At 43.8% G+C, this 21,120-nt stretch overlaps 1 protein-coding gene across 3 annotated transcripts in view; it reads right to left on the bottom strand.

Moving 5' to 3' along the window:
* The window catches only part of cdhr5-rs (cadherin-related family member 5, related sequence), a 55,091-nt gene extending 35,176 nt beyond the window's left edge, over positions 1-19,915 (bottom strand). For 2 of the 3 annotated variants that reach the window (XM_043713941.1, XM_043713942.1), the window contains exons 1-4: positions 19,618-19,915; positions 16,815-16,971; positions 7,637-7,845; positions 7,063-7,125 (exon numbers count right to left, since the gene is read on the bottom strand). In XM_043713941.1, coding sequence (XP_043569876.1) covers positions 7,063-7,125; positions 7,637-7,845; positions 16,815-16,896 — 354 coding nt within the window. In that variant the 5' untranslated portion in view covers positions 16,897-16,971; positions 19,618-19,915. Of the gene's footprint in view, positions 1-7,062; positions 7,126-7,636; positions 7,846-16,814; positions 16,972-19,617 lie in introns of those variants that run through there. The other variant, XM_043713943.1, reaches the window with a different exon arrangement.
* Positions 19,916-21,120: the final 1,205 nt, after the last annotated feature.

Here is a 21,120-nt window from a genome sequence, read left to right as displayed (position 1 = left end):
AGTTTACGTTTGGTCCTCCCTGATATAGAGAAGATCACATCGGGAGTACAGGATACAGTAAATGAGGTTGGAGGATGTGATGCGGAGGTGCTGGTGTTGGACTGGGGTGGACAAAATTAAAAATCAACACCAGATTATAGTCAACAGGTTTATTTGGAAGCACTAGCTTTTGGAGCACTGCTGCTTTGTCAGGGAGCTAGTGGAGGAGGATCATAGTACACAGAATTCATAGCAAAAGATCATAGTGCCACTGAAGTAAATTGAATTGAATTAGCTTTATTGTTAGATGTACTCAAATGAGCACAGTGAAAAGTTGCCACAGTGCCATCTTAGGTACAAAGGTGACCAGGCACAGCTACTTCACTTACAAGATCTTACAAAATAGAGAAATAAAAAGTCATGCATTGTGGAAGTACAAGTTCAGAACAACAGTCTTCCACCCCAGACCACGCTAGCACCCAGCTTCCAGTCCACACTTGGCCTTGGCACCAGACTGCACCGGGCTTCATGCCAAGGTTCATGAAGCTGGGAGATCAAGCTGGAAATGTCTCGAAACCAGGGGTCCACGCTGAGACCATGCCAGGGCTGAGATTTGTCATGTATTTAAATGAACAGAGGACAAATTGGTGTCTGAAGGTCTTTGCTTCACCAAATGGTGATCCCTGAGACTTTCATTGAGAATGCTAGATTGTGAGGTGGGTCCTTGAGCTTTCAGAAGAAGTGAAGCCGGGAAGAGAAAGGGAGGGATTAACAGAGGAGAATCTGAACAAAGACAACAACAACCTGATGAAGGAGCAGTGCTCTGAAAGCTAGGGCTTCCAATTAAATCTGTTGGACTATAACCTGGTGTTGTGTGATTTGTAGCTTTTAAGATATTCCTGGTAAGTTTGAAGTATGTCAGATTAGCTTGAAAACAAGCCATGGAAGAGACTTCTTTATGAATTTGCTCTAAATGATGCAATTTTGCATAATATGCTCTTCCTTGACTTTAATGTGTCTTTGGCTAAATATCTTAAAAGCATATTGTTTTGAAAGATTGATTGGCTTTGCCATCACCATTATCCTGTGAATGTTTCAGAAAGTTTTTTTTGTAAATCTCTTGCTTTGTTATCATTTATCCCCTGAGTAAGACTGGTCACCCAATGTGACCTTTCTCACTGTAGATAATTCGGAGTTGATGAATCCCACATTGACAAGTCTGTTCCCATGCTTCATGATGTCCCACGCTGTGGCTGTCTCTGCTCTCTATGACCTGCCACAGGAAGTCATTTTTAAAAAGACCAGCTGGCTGCACTTCCTGTAGATGAAGTCAGCAGGAGCATCGGTGGTCACCCCTACCTCAAACATCCTACAGGAGGAACATTCCACTGCCTGCGCTGCCATAACTCTACACTTAGTCTCCAAAACAAGAACACTAAGTAGCTTACCTGTTCAGCCGACTGAGTCCTTTTTTTTAAGGTTAGAGGAGGAGGGAGGGTGGGAGACCACTACACGTGTAGTGGACCACAATATTCCAAGTGTGGTCTCACCAGGGACTTGTAGAGCTGCAGCAAAACCTCACAGCTCTTAAACTCGATCCCCCTGTTAATGAAAACCAAAACACCATATGCTTTCTTAACAACTTTATCCATTTGGGTGGCAACTTTGAGGGATCTATGTACTTGCACACCCAGATCACTCTGTTCCTCTACACTGCCAAGAATCCTGTTTTTAATCCTATATTCAGCATTCGAATTCGACCTTCCAAAATGCATCACTTCGCATTTATCCAGGTTGAACTCCATCTGCCATTTCTCAGCCCAGCTTTGCATCCTGTCTATGTCACGCTGCAGCCTGCAGTAGCCCTCTATACTATCGACGACACCTCCAACCTTTGTGTCATCTGCAAATTTACTAACCCACCCCTCAACCTCCTCATCCAAGTCAATTATAAAAGCTACAAAGGGCAGTGGCCCAAGAACAGAGCCCTGCAGGACCCCGCTCAACACTTACCTCCAGGCAGAATACTTTCCATCTACAACCACCCTCTGCCTTCTGTCAGCCAGCCAATTCTGAATCCAGATAGACAAATCTCCCTGTATCCCATACATCCTGACTTTATGAATGAACCTCCCATGGGGAACCTTATTAAATGCCTTGTTGAAGTCGATATACACCACATCCAGAAGATGCTCGACCATCATCAACCTGTCTTGACACCTCCTCAAAGAACTCAATAAGATTTTTGAGGCATGACCTGCCCCTCACAAAGCCATGCTGACTGCCTTTAATCACACTATGCTTTGCCAAATAGTCATAGGTCCTATCTCTCAGAATTCTTTCCAAAACTTTGCTGACCACGGACGTAAGACTGACTGGTCTGTAATTGCCAGGGATTTCCCTATTACCCTTCTTGAAAAGAGGAACCAACATTCAGCTCCGTCCAATCCTCCGGTACAACTCCTGTGGAGAGTAAGGAGGCAAAGATCTTTGCCAGCAGCTTAGCAACCTACTTTCTCGCTTCACCAGAGTAGCCTAGGATAAATCTGGTCTTGCCCTGGGGACTTACCAATCTTAATGTTTTCCAAAATTTCCAGCACATCAACTTCATCAATTTTGATCTGGTCAAGACTGTATCCCAGCTCCTCTAAGTTTTCATTTATAACAAGTTCCCTTTCCTTGGTGAAAACCGAAGCAAAAAACTCATTTAAGGCTTCCCCTATCTGTTCAGGCTCCACGCGCAAGTTCCCTCTGCTATCCCTTATCGGCCCTACCTTCTCCCTGATCATTCTCTTATTCCTCACTTATGAATAAAATACCTTTGGGTTCTCCCTAATTCCTCTTGCCAAGCCTTTTCATGCTCCCTCCTGGCTCTCCTCAGTCCATTTCTGAGCTCCTTTCTAACAAGCCTGCAATTCCTCTAAAGCTGTGCTAGGTCCTTGCTTCCTCCACCTTACGTAAGCTGCCTTCTTCCTTTTGACGAGAAGTTACTCTGTTCTCGTCAGCCAAGGTTCCTTAATCTTACCCTTCTATCTGTCTCAGAGGAACAAATTTGTGCATCACTCGCAACAACTGCTCCTTAAATAGTCTCCACATGTCTGCTGTGCCCTTTCTGTGGAACAATTGCTCCCAGTCTGTACTTCCCAACTCTGATAGCGTCACAATTTCCTTTTCCCCAATTAAATATCTTCCCTCGGTAACTGCTCCTTTCACTCTCCAAGGCTATGCTAAATGCCGCACCAACCAACCCAACCGCCCTGTGGCTGAACACTTTAACTCCCCCTCCCACTCCGCCAATGACATGCAGGTCCTTGGCCTCCTCCATCGCCAGACCCTGGCCACACGACGCCTGGAGGAAGAGCGCCTCATCTTCTGCCTAGGAACCCTCCAACCACACAGGATGAATGTAGATTTCTCCAGCTTCCTCATTTCCCCTCCCCCACCTTATCTCAGTCTCAACCCTCGGATTCAGCACCGCCCTCTTGACCTGCAATCTTCTTCCCGACCTCTCCGCCCCCACCCCTTCTCCGGCCTATCCCCCTCATCCTCATCTCCTTCCACCTATCGTATTCCAGTGCCCCTCCTCCAAATTCCCTCCCCCCTACCTTTTATCTCAGCCCGCTTGGCACACCAGCCTCATTCCTGAAGAAGGGCTTATGCCCGAAACATCGATTCTCCTGCTCCTCGGATGCTGCCTAGCCTGCTGTGTTTTTCCAGCACCACATTTTTCAACTATGCTAAATGTGAGGCAGTTGTGATCACTTTCTCCAAAGTGCTCTCCCACCGCAAGATCTGACACCTGTCCTGGATCGTTGCCTCGTAGGTTTAAGGTGAGAGGGGAAAGATATAAAAGGGACCTAAGGGGCAACTTTTTCATGCAGAGGGTGGTGTGTGTGTGAAATGAGCACCAGAGAAAGTGGTGGAGACTGGTACAATTGCAACATTTAAAAGGCATCTGGATGAGTACATGAATGAGATGAGTTGAGAGGGATATGGGCCAAATGCTGGCAAATGGGATTAGATTGATTTGGAAGGGTCTGTTTCTGTGCTGTACATCTCTATGACTGTATGACCTGTTTGGTCACCATCTCAAAGAACGCAATAAGGTTTGTGAAGCACGACCTACCCTCACAAAACCATGTTGACTATCCTTAATCAACGTATTCCTTTCTAGATGATGATAAATCCTATCTCTTATAACCTTTTCCAACACATTACCCACAACTGAAGAAAGGCTCACTGGTCTAAATTACCAGGATTGTCTCTACTCCCCTTCTTGAACCAGGGAACAAAATTTGCTATCTTCCAGTCTTCTGGCACTATTCCTGTAGACAATGATGACATAAAGATCAAAGCCAAAGGCTCTGCAATCTCCTCCTTGACTTCCCAGAGAATCCCACCCAGGAGATTTATCTATTTTCACACTTTTCAGAATTGCTAACACCTCCTCCTTGTGAACCTCAATCCTGCCTAGTCTAGTAGCCTGTATCTCAGTATTCTCCTCGACAACATCATCTTTTTCCAGTGTGAGTATTAACAAAAAAAATTTATGTAGTGCTTCTCCTATCTTCTCTTATTCCATGCACAACTTACCATGATTGGCCCTAATCTTTCTCTAATCATTCTTTTTCCCCGATAAACCTATAGAAAGCTTAAGGTTTTCCTTGATCCTATCTACCAACAACTTCTCATGTCCCCTCCTGGCTCTTCTTTGCTCTCTCTTTAGGTTTTTTCTAGGTAACGTGTAACTCTCAAGCGCCCTTGCTGAGCCTTCACATCTCATCCTAACATAAGCTGCCTTCTTCCTCTTGACAAGAGATTCAACTTATTTAGTAAACCACGGCTCCCTCGCTCTATCACTTCCTCCCTGCCTGACAGGTACATACTTATCAAGGACACACAGTAATATTTCCTTATTCAAGCGTCACATTTCAATTGTACACATCCCCTGCAATTTCCTTTCCCATCCAATGCATCCTAAATCTTACCCAATTGCATTATAATTGCCTTTCCCCTGCAATAACTCTTTCCATCGCTGAAGTAAACGTAACCGAATTGTGGCGACTATCACCAAAGTACTCACCTACCTCCAATCTAACGCCTGGCCAGGTTCATTACCCAGTACCAAATCCAATGTGGCCTCGCCTCTTGTTGCCTTGTCTACATGCTGTGTCAGGAAGCCATCCTGCACACATTGGACATAAACTGACCCATCTAAAGTACTCAAACTATAGTATTTCCAGTTAATATTTAGAAAGTTGAAGTCCCCCATAACAACTACCCTGTTACTCTTGCTCATTTCCAGAATTATCTTTGCTATCCTTTCCTCTACATCTCTGGAACTATTCAGAGACTAGCAGAAAACTCCCAACAGGGTGACCTCTCCTTTCCTATTTCTAACCTCAATAGAGAAGTCCTCAAATATCCTTTCTGCCACCGTAATACTGTCCTTGACTAACAATGCCACACCTCCCCCTCTTTCACCATCTTCTCTGTTCTTACTGAAACATCTAAATCCCAGAACATGCAACAACCATTCCTATACCTGCCTGCTCTATCTATGTCTTCAAAATGGACGCAATATTGAAGTCCCAGGTACCAACCCATGCTGCAAGTTCACCCACCTTATTCTGGATGCTCCTGGCGTTGAAGTAGACACACTTCAAATCACCTAAACCCTCCTGAAAAGTATTAACAAATTTCACCCCCAGGATATTGCTACCCCTCTGGTTCAGGTGTAGACTATCCTGATTGTAGAGGTCACACCCACCTCAGAATAAGCCCCAATTATCCAGGTATCTGAAACCTTCCTTCCTGCACCATTCCTGTAGCTACGTGTTCAAATCCTCTCTCTCCCTATTCTTTTCCTTGCTAGCACGTGGCATGGACAACAAACCAGAGACAACAACGGTTTGTTCTAGCACTAGGCTTCCACTCTAGCTCCCTGAATTTCTGCCTTAACTCCCCATCCCTTTTCCTATTTATGTTGTTAATATCTATGTGGACCACAACTTGGGGGTGCTCCCCCTCCCCCTCAAGGATCCCGAAAACATGATCAAAGACATCACGAACACTGGCACCTGGGAGGCAACACACCAACCGTGACTCTCTCTCGTTCCCACAGAATCTCCTATCTGTCCCCCTAACTATGGAGTCCCCAATGTCTAATGCTTTGTTCATCTTCCCCTTCCCTTCTGAGCAACAGGGACAGACTCTATGCCACAGACCTGTACCCCATGGTTTACCCCTGGTAAGTCATCCCCCCCCCAATAGTATCCAAAATGGTATAGGGATTCTGTGCACTGTCTGTCGGTTCTCTTTCTGTTGCCTGACTGTAACGCATCTGCCTTTTTCTTGCACCCAAGGTGTGACTACCTCCCTGTAACTCCTCTCAATAACCCCCTCCGCCTCTCCAATGATCCAATTAACATTCAGAAATTAGTAACAGCTTGTGGAGTCTCCATTGTTCCTAACCAATAAGTTACACAAAGAAAGACAACAGCATAGCCCAGGAGCATACAGTACAGGATGTGCCAGTACAACTTTCATGGGTTAGGAATAAAGATGGATTTATGTGCATGTGCAGAACAACCTACAAAGGATGTACAACTCTATTGGCCTGGATGTTTCTGCGCATAATGATTAGGGCAGCATGGTGGCTCAGTGGTTAGTACTGCTGCCTCACAGCAGTTCGATTCCAGCCTCAGGCGACTGTCCATGTGGAGTTTGCACATTCTCTCCGTGTCTGGGTGGGTTTTCTCCGAGTGCTCCGGTTCTCTCCCACAGTCCAAAAGATGTGCAGGTCAGGTGAATTGACCATGCTAAATTGCCTATAGTGTTAGGTGCATGGGAAATAGGTCTGGGTGGGTTACTCTTTGGAGGGTCAATGTGGACTGGTTGGGCCGAAGGGCCTGTTTCCACACTGTAGGTAATGTAATATCTCAATTAGCTATGTGTTTCATAATTAAAGATGTTAATACTATTTATCATATTTCAATCCAAAGGTATCTATCAGAAAATGTTTAGATAGACTAAAAATAATGAGAATAAGAATAATTTTAAAATAATGAGATATCCATATACCTGATCTGAAGTTGCAACATCAGTACATGTTATCGTTGCAAAGAGAAGTGGGGTGGATAGTAGCTGTTGATAAAATGGAACATACACAATGTTATACAGTAAGAATAACATTCACACTTAAAAGTCGCAATGCTTTCGTCTCTGCTTCTAAGGACCGGAGCTAATTACAAATTGTTCACAGGTTGTTTTTCAGTCCATAACACATAGCCCTAATGGAGACGCCTAACACTGGCTTGAAATTGTGCTTGGAACTAATTAGCATTGTTTATGTATTAAAAAACGTTTATTCATTCACAGAATGTGAGCATTGCTGGTGATGCGAGCATATATTGCCTTACCCAACCTGTCCTTGTGAGCTACCTTCTTGAGTCACTGCATTATGTGTGGTGAAGGCTGTGCTGTTACATGGAAATTCTCGCATCCTGAACATGAAGAAACAGCAATACATTTCCATGTCAAGTTGCTATGCAACTTGGAGAGGAACCTGGAGATAATGCAACTCAGAAGACAGCATTCACTTATTCGAAGTCTCGCTCCGCTATCGCAGGACTTGCGGACTCTCCTATCTCTGTACCTCTCGATCCAACTGTCTGGCAGGCAACACATTCAGCTTGACAACTTCCTCCTCCAATTGAAACCACTCCATATCCGTTCCTGTCAGATTCAAGCTGATCTCATGGCTGGAAAGGTTGCCATTTATGGTGAGCTTTGCAATGACTGTGCCATTTGGACTGTTCTCTTTAATATCAACGTATAGGTCATGCCCTCCCGAACACCGGTTACCTAGTGCAGATGGAAATAATGCAGAGCTAAATGATTTATAATTCACAATATGTGATTCAGCCATATTGTTAGTAGACCTGAAGGCCATATAAACCAATAATTCTAAACAGACTACTGGCTAAAGACTGGCTAGTAATTTGGGTAATGTGATAACCAGCCAATTCCTGCCTTTGTAATTGTAGAAGACCCAGTCCAATTCTTACGGGCACTGCACAGAGCAAGCTGGTTATGCTTGTTACTAAGCTCTAAAGATAAAATCTTTTTATTTTATGTTTTTTTTAAACTCTGAATTGAAGTGAGAAAGAGCCATTTTCAAACTAGCTGTATATTTTGAGAGGAAGTAACCAATAGTCATGGCGAGCATCATGGCGAGCATCATGGCGAGCAACAACTGTTGGAACAATCAGCAATTGATGTTTGAATTGCAGACAGTTTGGAGCTGAGGGAACGTACAGATGCAGTTCTGGTTGACAGCACAAAGTTAAATTGGTCTATGGACCACAGACCAGATATCAATTACAGAGACCTTTCACCTACTAATAACTGTGATTGGTTCTCAGGTAACTGATCAGCTTAGAACTGGGAACATGTTACAATGGAAAAGAGAGGTATTCAATTCTTTCCCACTCCAGGAACAGTCTCACTGTTCTCTGGAGCCATAACTAACTTAAACCTGAAGAAGAACAATTTTATCTTTCTTGCAACAGTTGCTGTAAGCTGTGACTTTTAACTGATAAATCAGACACTTTTTACAAGTGTTGAAAGTGTGGTGCTGGAAAAGTACAGCCGGTCAGGCTGCATCCAAGGAACAGGAGAATCGACGTTGCGGGCAAGAGCCCTTCATCAGGAATGAGGCTTGTGAGCCGAGGGGATGTAGAGTTAAATGGGAGGGGGGTAGGGCTGGGGGAAGATAGCTGAGAGTGTGATAGATACATGGAGGTGGGGGTAATGGTTATAGGTCGGAGAGGAGGATGGAGCAGATAGGTAGGAAGGAAGATGGACAGGAATACAGGTCATGAGGGCAGTGCCGAGTTGGAAGGTTGGGACTGGGTTAAGGTGGGGGAAGGGGATATTAGGAAACTGGTGAAGTCCACATTGATGCCGTATAAGTTCATTTTTTATAAATAAACCCGCCACCTTGTGCCTCTCACTTGTAAGGAGAAAGCGAACTGAGGCAGTGTGCTGGCCAGGAGTAAAATCACAACAATCATTTCAGCAACAAAACCTAGCAACAAAGATGATTGAACTGTACTTCCAGGTTTATCTCTGCCACATCCTACATTCCCTGTTTATCTGTCTGTGGGTGTGTAAAGGGGAGTGTATGGGGCATTAGAATTTAATTAATAGCATTATATGCTGACAGTTTATAACTTTACCTGTATAAAGGCTCTAATTACTTGTCATAAATTATGACTCTTGTTCAGTACGGAAACTCGGTCCACGCTTTCTATCAACTTGGGTCTAGAAGTCAGGTAAATTGAGGAGCTGCGCATACTTAATAAAATCTTCAACTGTTTTAATGACTCTGGAAATAGTGAAGCTGGATTTCTATTGTGCTATTCCAGTGAGGTGTAACAAACTGCATGCTGCAATCCTCTCAGGTAATGGAAATCATTTATTCCGTTATCAAATATCTGGGAAAGCACATTAAGGAGAAGAACGGGTCTACATTTGTAGATCTCAACTTTTTAAAAGGGTTCTTTGTGGTCCAGGGAGAGGAGGAGATGGTCTGAAGTCATTTTGCTGAAGATTGATACTTGCAGCAATGGAAAAAGAGTTTCATACATACCACTGACCACACTTTGACCATGGAAAGATTCAAAAGAATGTCATAGAGTCATAGACTCATGCAGCATAGAAACAAACCCTTGGCCTAACATGTCTATGCCAACCAGTAAACACCAAACTACACTAATCCTATATACCTGCACTTGGTCGATCCACTGCCCTGTCATTTTCAGTGCTCATCCAAATGGTTTTTAAATCTTGCAATAGCACCTCCCTCCACTATTCTCTCAGGCAGCACATTCCATATTTCTATCACCCTTTAGGTGAAAAGTATTTTTCCTCAGATCTCCTCTAAACCACTTACTCTTCACCTTAAACTTATACCCTCTAGTCTTAGACATGTCTGCCGTGGAGAAACATTCTCACAATCCACCCAGGCTATGCCTCTCACAATTTTGTATACCTCAGACTGCAGCCTGAGACCATCTCCTCACTATTCAGAACATTTTTTGTGTCATCTGCAAACTTCCTAATTGTACCATCTACATTCACATCCATGTCATTAATGTACATAACAGACAGCAAGGGTCCCAGCATTGACCCCTGTGATACACCACTGGTCACAGATTCCCAATCAGAAAAACATCCTCTACTATCACCCTTTGCCTCCTGTTTGCAAGCCAAGTTTGAATCCAGTGTGCCAACTAGCCTGGGATCCCATGGGCTCTTATCTTTTGGACTAACCTTCCATGTGGGACCTTGTCAAAGGTCATACTGAAGTCCATGTAAACAACATTAAATGCACGACTCGCATCAAATACATTTAGTCACCTTTTCAAAACTCTCAATTAAGTTAGTTATGTGGGATGTCCCTCTAACAAATCCGTGCTGACTATCCCTGATCAATCCCTGCCTTTCCGTGTAATGATTAATCCTGTCCCTCAGAATTTTTTCCAATAATTCCCCTACTACTGACATCAGACTAACAGATCTATAATTACCTGGCCTATCCCTGTTGCCCTTCTGCTGATTAGCTATCCTCCAGTCATCTGGCACTTCACCGGTGGCCAATAAAGTATTAAATATCTCCACCAGGGCCCCAGCAATCTCCTTCCTTGCCTCCTATAATAGCCTGGGTGATATCTCATCAGACCCTGGGGGTTTATGCACTTCTGCCCACCAAAACATCTCATACTTCCTCCTTATTAATCTTAACATATTCCAAAATCTCAAAATCCCAAAAATGAAATCCCTAGCTGCAATGTCTTTCTTCTCTGTGAATACTGAGAACTATTCATTTTACACCTCATCCACATCCTCTGGCTCCATGCACAGATTGCTGCTTTGGTATCTTATAGGCTCCAGTCTTTTCATGGTAATCCTCTTAAAATGCCTTGGGATAATCCTTAATCCTCTCTGCCATATTTTGTGGCCCCTCTTTGTCCTCTTAATTTCTTTATTTAAGCACCCTCTACACACCATGCACTTTTGATTGGTCCACTGTTTTAAATGCGCTGTATGTGACATATGCTTCCTTCTTTGGAGTTGATTATGGCAGATATCAGGCAAAAGTGAGGACGGCAGATGCTGGAGATCAGAGTCAAGATTAGAGTGGTGCTGGAAAAGTGCAGCAGTTCAGGACAGGCAGCATCTGAGGATCAGGAAAATCGACATTTCAGGCAAAGGCCCTTCATCAGGAATGAGGCTGGGAGCCTCAGGGGTTGGAGAGATAAATGAGAGGGAGTGGGGCTAGGGGCAAGGTAGCTGAGAGTGCAATAGGTGGATGGAGGTGGGGGTTAAGATGATAGGTTGGAGAGGAGGTTGGAGCGGATAGGTGGGAAGAAGGATAGACAGGTGGGACAGGTTATGAGGGTGGTGCTGAGCTGGAAGATTGGAACTGGGGTAAGGTGGGCGTAGGGGAAATGAGGAAAGGTGAAGATGACATTGATGCCATGGGGTTGAAGGGCCCCGAGGCGGAAGACGAGGTGTTCTTCCTCCAGGCATCGGGTGGTAAGGGAGTGGCGATGGAGGAGGCCCAGGACCTGCATGTCCTTGGCACAGTGGGAGGGGGAGTTGAAATGTTTAGCCATGGGACAGTGGGGTTGATTGGTGTGCGTGTCCCGGAGATGTTCTCTGATGCGGTCTGTGTGTAGGTGTCCTGTCTCCCCAAAGTAGAGGAGACTGCATTGGGAGGAATGGATACAGCAAATGACATGTGGAAGTGCAGCTGAAACTTTGATGGATGTGGAAGGCTCCTTTGGGGCTTTGGATGGAGGTGAGGAGGGTAGTATGGGTGCAGGTTTTGCAATTCCTGCGGTGGCAGGCGAAGGTGCCAGGAGGGAAGGGTGGTTGTTGGGGGCGTGGACCTGACCAGGTTGTTGCAGAGGGAACGGTCTGTATGGAAAGTGGATAGGGTGCGTTGGGAAATATATTTCTGGTAGTGGGGTCTGTTTGTAGGCGGTGGAAATGGCGGAGGATGATGCAATGTATATGGGAGGTTAGTGGGGTGGAAGGTGAGGACCAGGGGGATTCTATCCTTGTTGTGTTTGGACAGGTGGGGTTCGAGGGCAGTGGTGCAGGACATGGATGAGATGCGTAGGAGGGCATCATCAACCATGTGGGAGGGGAAATTGCACTCTTTAAAGAAGGAGGCCATCCGATGTGTTCTGTGGTGGAACTGGTCCTCCTGGGAGCAGATGCAGCGGAGGTGGAGGAATTGGGAGTAAGGGATAGCATTTTTGCAGGAGGCAGAGTGGGAGGAGGTGTAATCCAGGTAGCTGTGGGAGTCGGTGGGTTTGTAGAAAATGTCAGTGTTGAGTTGGTCACTGTTGAAGGGGATAAAGAGGTGCAGGAAGGGGAGGGAGGTGTCAGAGATGATCCAAGTGAATTTAAGGTCGGGATGGAATGTATTGGTGAAGTTGATGAACTGTTGAATCTCCTCATTGGAGCATGAGGTGACCCCATGCAGATGCCCATGGCTACCCCATTCATCTGGAGGAAGTGGGAGGATTTGAAGGAAAAATTGTTGAGGGTGAGGACAAGTTCAGCCAAACGAATGAGAGTGTCAGTTGGAAGGGTATTGGTGGAGACATCGGGAGTGGAAGAAACAGAGGGCTTGGAGGCCCTGGTCATGGCAGATGGAGGTGTAAAGGGACTGAATGTCCTTGGTGAAGGTGAGGTGTTGAGGGTAAGGGAACCAGAAGTCCTGGAGGAGGTGGAGTCTTGTGGCAGATATCATTCAAGCAGATGAAATCCCTTGTGTAATTGAGGGACTGATTACTATATCTACAAAGTGACTTAGTGCAGCTCCATACTAGAAAGGGCTTTGTTTTACACTGCACAGTCATTGAGGACGCATTGTCAGTGAGAGGGAGACTTTGTCTTATTGAGATAAAGGCTGAGTGAGCATATCTGGAAATTTGATTCAAAGTGGAAATTCAATGTAGAGGAAGAAAGATGTGCTTGAAGTCAAGGTTCACTGCAAGAAATAAAGTCTCCAGATCGAGAGGTAAATGGGAGACGATATGAAGCGCAGATTGAGAGGCTGACCAGCAGTGGATTAACATTGCGAAGCACAACAAGATATGGGTGAAGGAATGGCAGTTGATTGGTGAGTAAGATTGATGAATACTTTAAATCTTTTAAGCCAAATTAAGATATTCAATATGTATTGGGTCTTTAATTTTTTACTCCTCTTTCCACTGTAAGATTGGCTCTGGTGTTTTTAAATATGAAAATTAATTATAGTAAACTGTAAGGGAGCAGGGTTTCTACAATGATTAATGAATTAAATGAAGTAAAATACATATAGTAATGATGAGATAGGTTGTTGCTGCGGCTGCATATGGGAGCTGCTGGATGGTGATCCAGAGAGAACACATCTGTAGTTGGTATCTACAGCTTGAGGAACTTTAGTTCGGAATTGAGGGAGAGTCTGCAAGCAGACGTTGCATCACATCAGGGTGAGGGAAAGGTACCTGGATATTTTACTGTTTGGGGTGGCCACACCCCTCATACTAAATCATTTAAATTCAAATGTGGTTTGTGTTTGAGGACAGAGGGTGGTACCTGTAGTGACTCCATGGAGGGTGGGAAGTGGCATTTCGAGAGCTTTGGCCTCTGCAATGTTTAAACAATTATGAGGTTCATACAAGCTGCAGGAACAAGGGTGGGGACAGCAGGGAGAGTAAGCAAACTGACCAAGGCATGGGGGAGGAAATAGAAATGCAGTAGTCATAGGGGACAGTACAATTAAGGGCTGAGGTAATGTCCTGTGCAGCCATGAGCACAAGTCCCAAGGCTGCATTGTCTGCCTGGTGCCAGGGTTAAGAGCTTCTCCTCAGGGCTGGAGAGAAACTTGGAATGGGAGGGGAGGAATCCAGTTGTCATTCATGTTGTTACCAATGATATTCATTAGGACGACAGAAAAGGTTCTCATAAAGCCATAGAGTCATAGAAATGTACAGCATGGAAATAGACCCTTCGGTCCAACCCGTCCATGCCGACCAGATATCCCAACCCAATCTAGTCCCACCTGCCAGCACCCAGCCCATATCCCTCCAAACCCTTCCTATTCATATACCCATGCAAATGCCTCTTAAATGTTGCAATTGTACCAGCCTCCACCACATCCTCTGGCAGCTCATTCCATACAGGTACCACCCTCTGTGTGAAAAAGTTGCCCTTTACGTCTCTTTTATATCTTTCCCCTCTCACCCTAAACCTATGTCCTCTAGTTCTAGACTCCCCTCCCCAGGGAAAAGACTTTGCCTATTTACCCTATTCCTGCCCCTCATAGTTTTGTAAACCTCTATAAGGTCACCCCTCAGCCTCCAACGCTCCAGGGAAAACACCCCCAGCTTGTTCAGCCTCTCCATATAGCTCAAATCCTCCAACCCTGGCAACATCCTTGTAAATCTTTTTTGAACCCTTTCAAGTTTCACTGTTGAAAGAGAAGCTAATTGAAAGAGCATGGCTTAAATGCATAGCTCAAAAATTGGTGTGTGTGGCATGGGTGTTCGCCCATGAGCGCTGGCAGCAGTATTGGGTAGAAGGCAGCTGTTCCTTTTGTATGGGCTTCATTTGAACCATCCTGGGACATGTGTCCTGGTATATTAAATAAACTAATTAGAGGGTTCAGGAAAGTTTGGCAGAGAGGAAACGCAGACTTGCAAAGCAAAAGCATATGGTAGCACTGATGGACAGCTATTTGGTCAACTAGACCCAGAGTGGGTCAGGTAAGGACAGAGTAAACAAATATTGTAAAACAACAATGTCAAAAGGGGAAAAATGATAGAAAATAAAGGGCCCTGTGACCCTTCTTCAGAATGGGACCCAAGATGTTAACTCTGCTTTATGTACACAGATGCTGCATTTTCCCAGCAATTTCTGTTCTTTTTTCTGATACAATTACAATAGGTAAAAGGCATCTGGATGGGTATATGAATAGGAAGGGTTTAGAGGGACATGGACCAAATGCTGGCAAATGGGACTAGATTAGGTTAGAATATTTGGTTGGCATGGACGAGTTGGACTGCAGGGTCTGTTTCCATGTATGTCGCTATCTGCCATTCTTTAGGTTTTTTTTGTATGGCTGATTTTTTAGTCTTTGCATAGATTGGAAATATCAAATTGGCAGAGGTAGCCATGAGGATGAATTCTTAGAACTATATGTCATTCAGGCATCAGGCTTTTTGAGATCTGGCAATGTATAACGAGACAGATTTGATAAATGATCTGAGAGCAATAGATCCCCTAAGAAAACAGTGACCATAACATGGTAGAATTTACCATTCAGTTGGAAAGTAATGAACTTGGTTGGGTTTCAACTGTGCTAAATTTAAATAAGGGTCGATATGAAGGAATGAAGGCAGAGTTACCTGAAATAGACTGGGAAAGAGGTTTTGCAAAACATGTTTGAGGAATAACAACAGATGTTTAAGAAAATAGTTCATGACCCACAACAAAAATATATACCAATTTCGAAGAAGGATTCTAGGAAGGGGATACAACCCAACCACAGTAAACTAATGAAGTTAAGGATAGAATAAAATTGAAAGAAAAATCAGATGATGAGGCAAATATTAGTCCAGAGGATTTACAAAGTTTTAAAAACCAACAAAAGATGACTAAACAAATAGACAGAAAATAAACTTTAAGGTTAACCAACAAGTAATATTAAAATAGACAGCAAGAACTTATTTAAGTTTGTAAAACAAAAGAAAGGCGAAAGTGAACTTAGGGCCCTTGCAGAATGAGATTAAGTAAATAATAATGGAGAACCAGGAAATGGCACAGGAGTTCAAAACATACTTTGCATCAGTCTTCACAGGAGAAGATTCTAATTGCAGTCTAAAAATACTCAATAAACAAAGGGCAAAATGGGAGAGGAAATAAACAAAATAACTATCTGAGAGAAAAGTGCTGGGGAAACTAATGGGGCTACAGGCCAATAGGTTCCGTAGACCTGATAGGTAGCATCCTGGGGATTTAAAAGTAAGTAGATACAGAGATAGTATAGGTACTGGTGGTAATATTCTAGGAACCCTTAGATTTGGGATAAGTGCCTGAAGATCGGAACAATAGCCAATGTGAAATAAAACACCTTTACCTAAACAGGAATCATATCAAAAGCACGGTGCCTCCAGGCTAATTAGCTTAATAACCTCTCACAACCTCAATACTGCAGCAGTATTTTACAGACTGTGTGATACTTAATTGCAATGAAATAACTTGTTATTTGGGAAACTGTAATTACCAATTTCTGTACAGATTTCACAAACCTCTTTGCTCATCTTTGAAATAGTGCCGTTGGAATTTTTACATTCACCTGAGAGAGCAGACAGACATTCTGGAGACATTAGCGTATGAGGAATGAAGGCAGAGCCATGCAAAGCAGTACTAAGAGAGTGGCTGAAACAGCAGAGGACCTGATTTTCAAATGGGTGGATCTGCCTTCCCAGGAAAGATTGTGTTATTATTTGAAATAGAGTATCACTTAAAACAAATAATTTGGTCATTGTCATTATCATATTGCTGTTGGTGGAATCTTCCTGTGCACAAATTATAACCTGCTTCTTCTACATTATAAATGAATAATTTCAAAAGGCACTTAGCTGTCTACAAGATCCTTTGGGATGTCCTGAATTTATGAAAGGCAATTACATACATATGGGTTCTTTAATTCTTTTTTTCTGGTCTTATGAAGGAAACTCTTGTGGAAACGAAAAAATAGCTGTTACCTTCCATGGAGACCGGTATAAACCTGGTGAGTAGCAAGCTTACAATCAGCGTGTGAGTCTTCAACATAGTGTTAAAATCCATGTCATGGGGACTGGACTGACCCCTCCTTACTTGCTTCCCAGAACTGTTGCCAAAGTTGAGTGTGAACCCTTTAATCTGTTAAGAAAGAATTTGAAGTGATTTGTTTTTAAATCTGAGGTTTTGTTCTTGCTCTGAGGCCTGCAAACAGAATGTTAGCTTCCGATCCCCTGTTTAAACACCAAGTTTGTTTACGCTTTACTAATTTACTTTTTTTTTGACATGGCTACCCTTTTATACATGTTATATAGAATCTCTATTGTGTGGAAAGGGGCCATTCAGCCCTCAACTCTGCCCTCTGAAGGGCATCCCTTCCAGATTCAGCTCCCACCCAATCCCCATGATCCCGCATTTCCAATGGCTAATCCACCCAACCTACACATCCCTAGATACTATGGGGTAATTTAGCATGGCCAATCCATGTAACCTGCATGTCTTTGAACTATATATAGAGATAATCTCTCTCCAACACTCCAACAATAAGAAACAATTTGTGTCACACAAATGCCAGGCTATGACCATCGCTAATACGAGACAATCTAACCATTGCCCATTCACATTCATTGATGTTAACATCACTGAATCCCCCACTATCAATATCCTGGGGGTTATCACTGACAGAAACTCAGCTCGACTCACTACATAAACACAGTAGCTACAACAGCAGTTCAGAGGCTAGCAATTCTGCGGTGATTAACTCACCTCCTGACTTCCCAAAGCCTGTTCACCATCTACACAGCATAAATCATGAGTGTAATGGAATATTCTCCATTTGACTGGATGAGTGCAGCTCCAACAATTCTCAAGAAGCTCGACGCTATCCAGGACAAAGCAGCACACTTCATTGGCATTGCATTCACAAGCATCCACTCCACATCACTGACACTCAGTAGTAGCAGTGAATGTTATCTAAAGAACCTCAGATAGCACCTTCCAAACACATGACTACTTCCATCTAGAAGGACACGGTCAGCAGATATATGGGAACACCATGATCTTCAAGTTCCCCTCTAAGCCATTCACCATCTTGACCTGGAATTGAATCGCCGTTCCTTCACTGTCTCTGGGTCAAAATCTTGGAATTCAATCCCTAATGGGTCAACCCACAGCAGGTGGAATGCAACAGTTCAAGAAGGCAGCTCACCACCATCTTCTCAAGAGCAATTAGGGACGGGCAATAAATGCTGACCAGCTAGCAATGCCCATATCCCACAAATGGGTAAAAAAAAGTAACCGACTGTATAATGGCACACTGCAAGTCTCATATCAAACCTCTATACGTCCAATATCTTACACAGCTGGTTCCACATTGGGTGTGGAATTGGGCAGCCAGTCAGAGTGGGCAGTGTTTGTGGAATTTCAGTAAGTATGAGCAGTGAGTGTGGGCAGTCAGAGGGGGCAGTTAATGTGGATGGTCAGAATGGACAGTGTGTGTGGGCTGTCAAGCTGAACAGGTAGGCTGGATGGTCAGGGAAAGTGGTCAGGGTGGTGGACAACTCCGTTTCAGTAGCTGCTAGGTCATAGATTTTCAAGTTGTGGAGGAGAATGCCAACATGGATTGGAGCAGTTGAATGGCCTATTTCTATGTAATGCCTATGCATTTCTACATGAATCATTTTACAGTCTACATGAAAGAATATGCTGCATATACTAACCATCTGATTTGACACATACCTAGAGTGAGTACTAAAATTCTCTCTATATGGCAGAAACCTGTTCCTTTAAAACTTCACTGTTCTCCTGCTCAGTAAGGCACAGTTCTCCTGCCGACTCTGTATTAGGGTCAGAAAGAGAATCCAAACAACGGGACATGAGTGCAGACTCCTGTTTACAGAAATGCCTCTTGAGCAACTTATGGCTTCTTCCATTGGGCAGAGCACCACCTTGCATAATATATACAGTCAGGTGCCAGATTGCCTGTGAATGCTCTCACAATCTCGGCATTCCCTATGATAACTAATACAATCCCAGAACACTCACATAATCCTGGGATTCCCTGTGATAACAAATACAATCCCTGGATTTCCTGTGAACACTCATACCTAGGACCCTGTACAAGTGCAGACATGCTCATGACATCCTTTGTCACCTGACATACCCTGTAAATGCTGACACTCTCTGGAGACTCCATGTAAATACTGACATACTCCCGGGATTTCCTGTAAACATTGACATACTCCTAGGATCTCCAGCAAATACTGACATTACCTTGAGACACCCCCCGTAAATATTTATATACGTCTGAGACCCCTTGCAAATACTGTTATGCATCTGGGGTCTCTAAATACAGCCATACTCCTCAGACCCCTTGTAAATATTGACATACTCCTGGGAGCCCACGAAAATACAGACTCGTGTGGCCCCCTCCCGTAAATACTAACATGCTCCTGAGACTCTTCCCCCCCCACCAAGATCTCATAAATACATCTGAGATCCCCTGTAAATATTGACACCTTCATGGGTTTCCCTTACTTTTTGTATATTTTTTAGTTGTTTCCTTTGGCAAATGTAGACAAGAAATGACAAGGATACAATCACCATTGTGAGTGGATGGGAGTTTTGAAATTTCCAAGATACAGATACCAACGTATCAAAGCTAACTTCAATTGAAGCGAAATCAATAATGCCTGTAGCTTTCACATTAATCTTCAGATAAAAATAATGAATAGGTTTATACAGTTATGTTCTTTAACATTAAATCCATACACATAAATATTCTCTTACCCTGACATTCTGGCTTCGGGGATTCCTGTTCCTTTTGCTTTTAATTAGATTCAGTAGAAGTAAGTGATGGTCCGAGATTTTAATAATTATTTAACATGTTTATGTTTAAAAGTGTGTATGGTTTATTCTCGCACTGATTCCATCCGTGAGTATTCGATGATTAAGGTTATTTCCTTGACCAATTGCATTAAGACCATCACGTGTCCGGAGCTCGGAGGAGAAATCCTACCCAAGGAGCGGGCTTAGAGGGAATTTAATGAAGGATAAGATTGCAGGCAGTGAGTCTGTGCTTGTACAGAGAGATTTAAACAGGCTCAGCTACAACAGCCCGCAGGCTTTGCAAACGAAGGTTTTCAAAGAAGGGCGAGGGGGTCCTGTGATTCTACAAGAAGGAGGGGGGGGGGGGGTGTTATCACATGTGTGCTCGGGGTCGGCCTGAGCTAACCGTGTTGATTACTCTGCATTTACACTGCTGGGAAGTGTTCTCCATTGTTTCTGAATGTTTAAAAACAGTTTCTGTGATGTTAGATCTGCTTTTGTACAGTCTTGATGCCGGTTTTGGACTGGGGTGTACAAAATTAAAAATCACACAACACCAGGTTATAGTCCAACAGGTTTATTTGGTATCACTAGCTTTCGGAGCACTGCTCCTTCATCAATGAATGAGCAACTCGCCGAACGCCAGTGTTTCCAATTAAACGCGTTGGACTATAACCTGGTGTTGTGTGATTTTTAACTTTGTACAGTCTGTTCACATTGTCACCTGGGACTTGTAAAGGATTACTGGGGGATATTGGATATGGTTGTTGGCAATGACATATGATAATAAGGAGTGATAGGGCATAGGATCATTGGGAAGGATGTATAGGATTATTCTGAGTATGTGTAGGACTGTTGTGTGTGATATTTAGGATCACCGGGAATCACATATCGGATTGAGATGGTTGATGTATAGAACCATTAGGAGTGACTTAAAGGGTCACTGCCAATAGGCTGAGTTTTACCTGGGCTTTGGATTTTTAAAAGCATATGTGCCAGCAATGTCCCTAGTTTTAGATTAGATTAGATTACTTACAGTGTGGAAACCGGCCCTTCGGCCCAACAAATCCACGCCGACCCGCTGAAGTGCAACCCACCCAGACCCATTCCCCTACATTTACCCCTTCACCTAACACTGCGGTCAATTTAGCATGGCCAATTCACCTAACCTGCACATTTTTGGACTGTGGGAGGAAACCGGAGCACCCGGAGGAAACCCTCGCAGACACAGGGAGAATGTGCAAACTCCACACAGAGAGTCGCCTGAGGCGGGAATTGAACCCGGGTCTCTGGCGCTGTGAGGCAGCAGTGCTAACCACTGTGCCACCTAATGCCACTATGCTGCCCAAGTTCATATGTTTTACTTCAGGCATTCTCTTGTATTGACATATGCAGGTCCACATTCATTCAAGGAAATTGGTCACTAGCCCAATCAGAAAGTGAGCAAGTCTAAAGCATCTGCAG

Source organism: Chiloscyllium plagiosum, chromosome 23 (genome assembly GCF_004010195.1).
Source record: "Chiloscyllium plagiosum isolate BGI_BamShark_2017 chromosome 23, ASM401019v2, whole genome shotgun sequence".
NCBI lineage: Eukaryota > Metazoa > Chordata > Chondrichthyes > Orectolobiformes > Hemiscylliidae > Chiloscyllium > Chiloscyllium plagiosum.
Note: the sequence above shows the minus strand (reverse complement) of the source record. Positions and strands in the feature narration are given on the sequence as shown.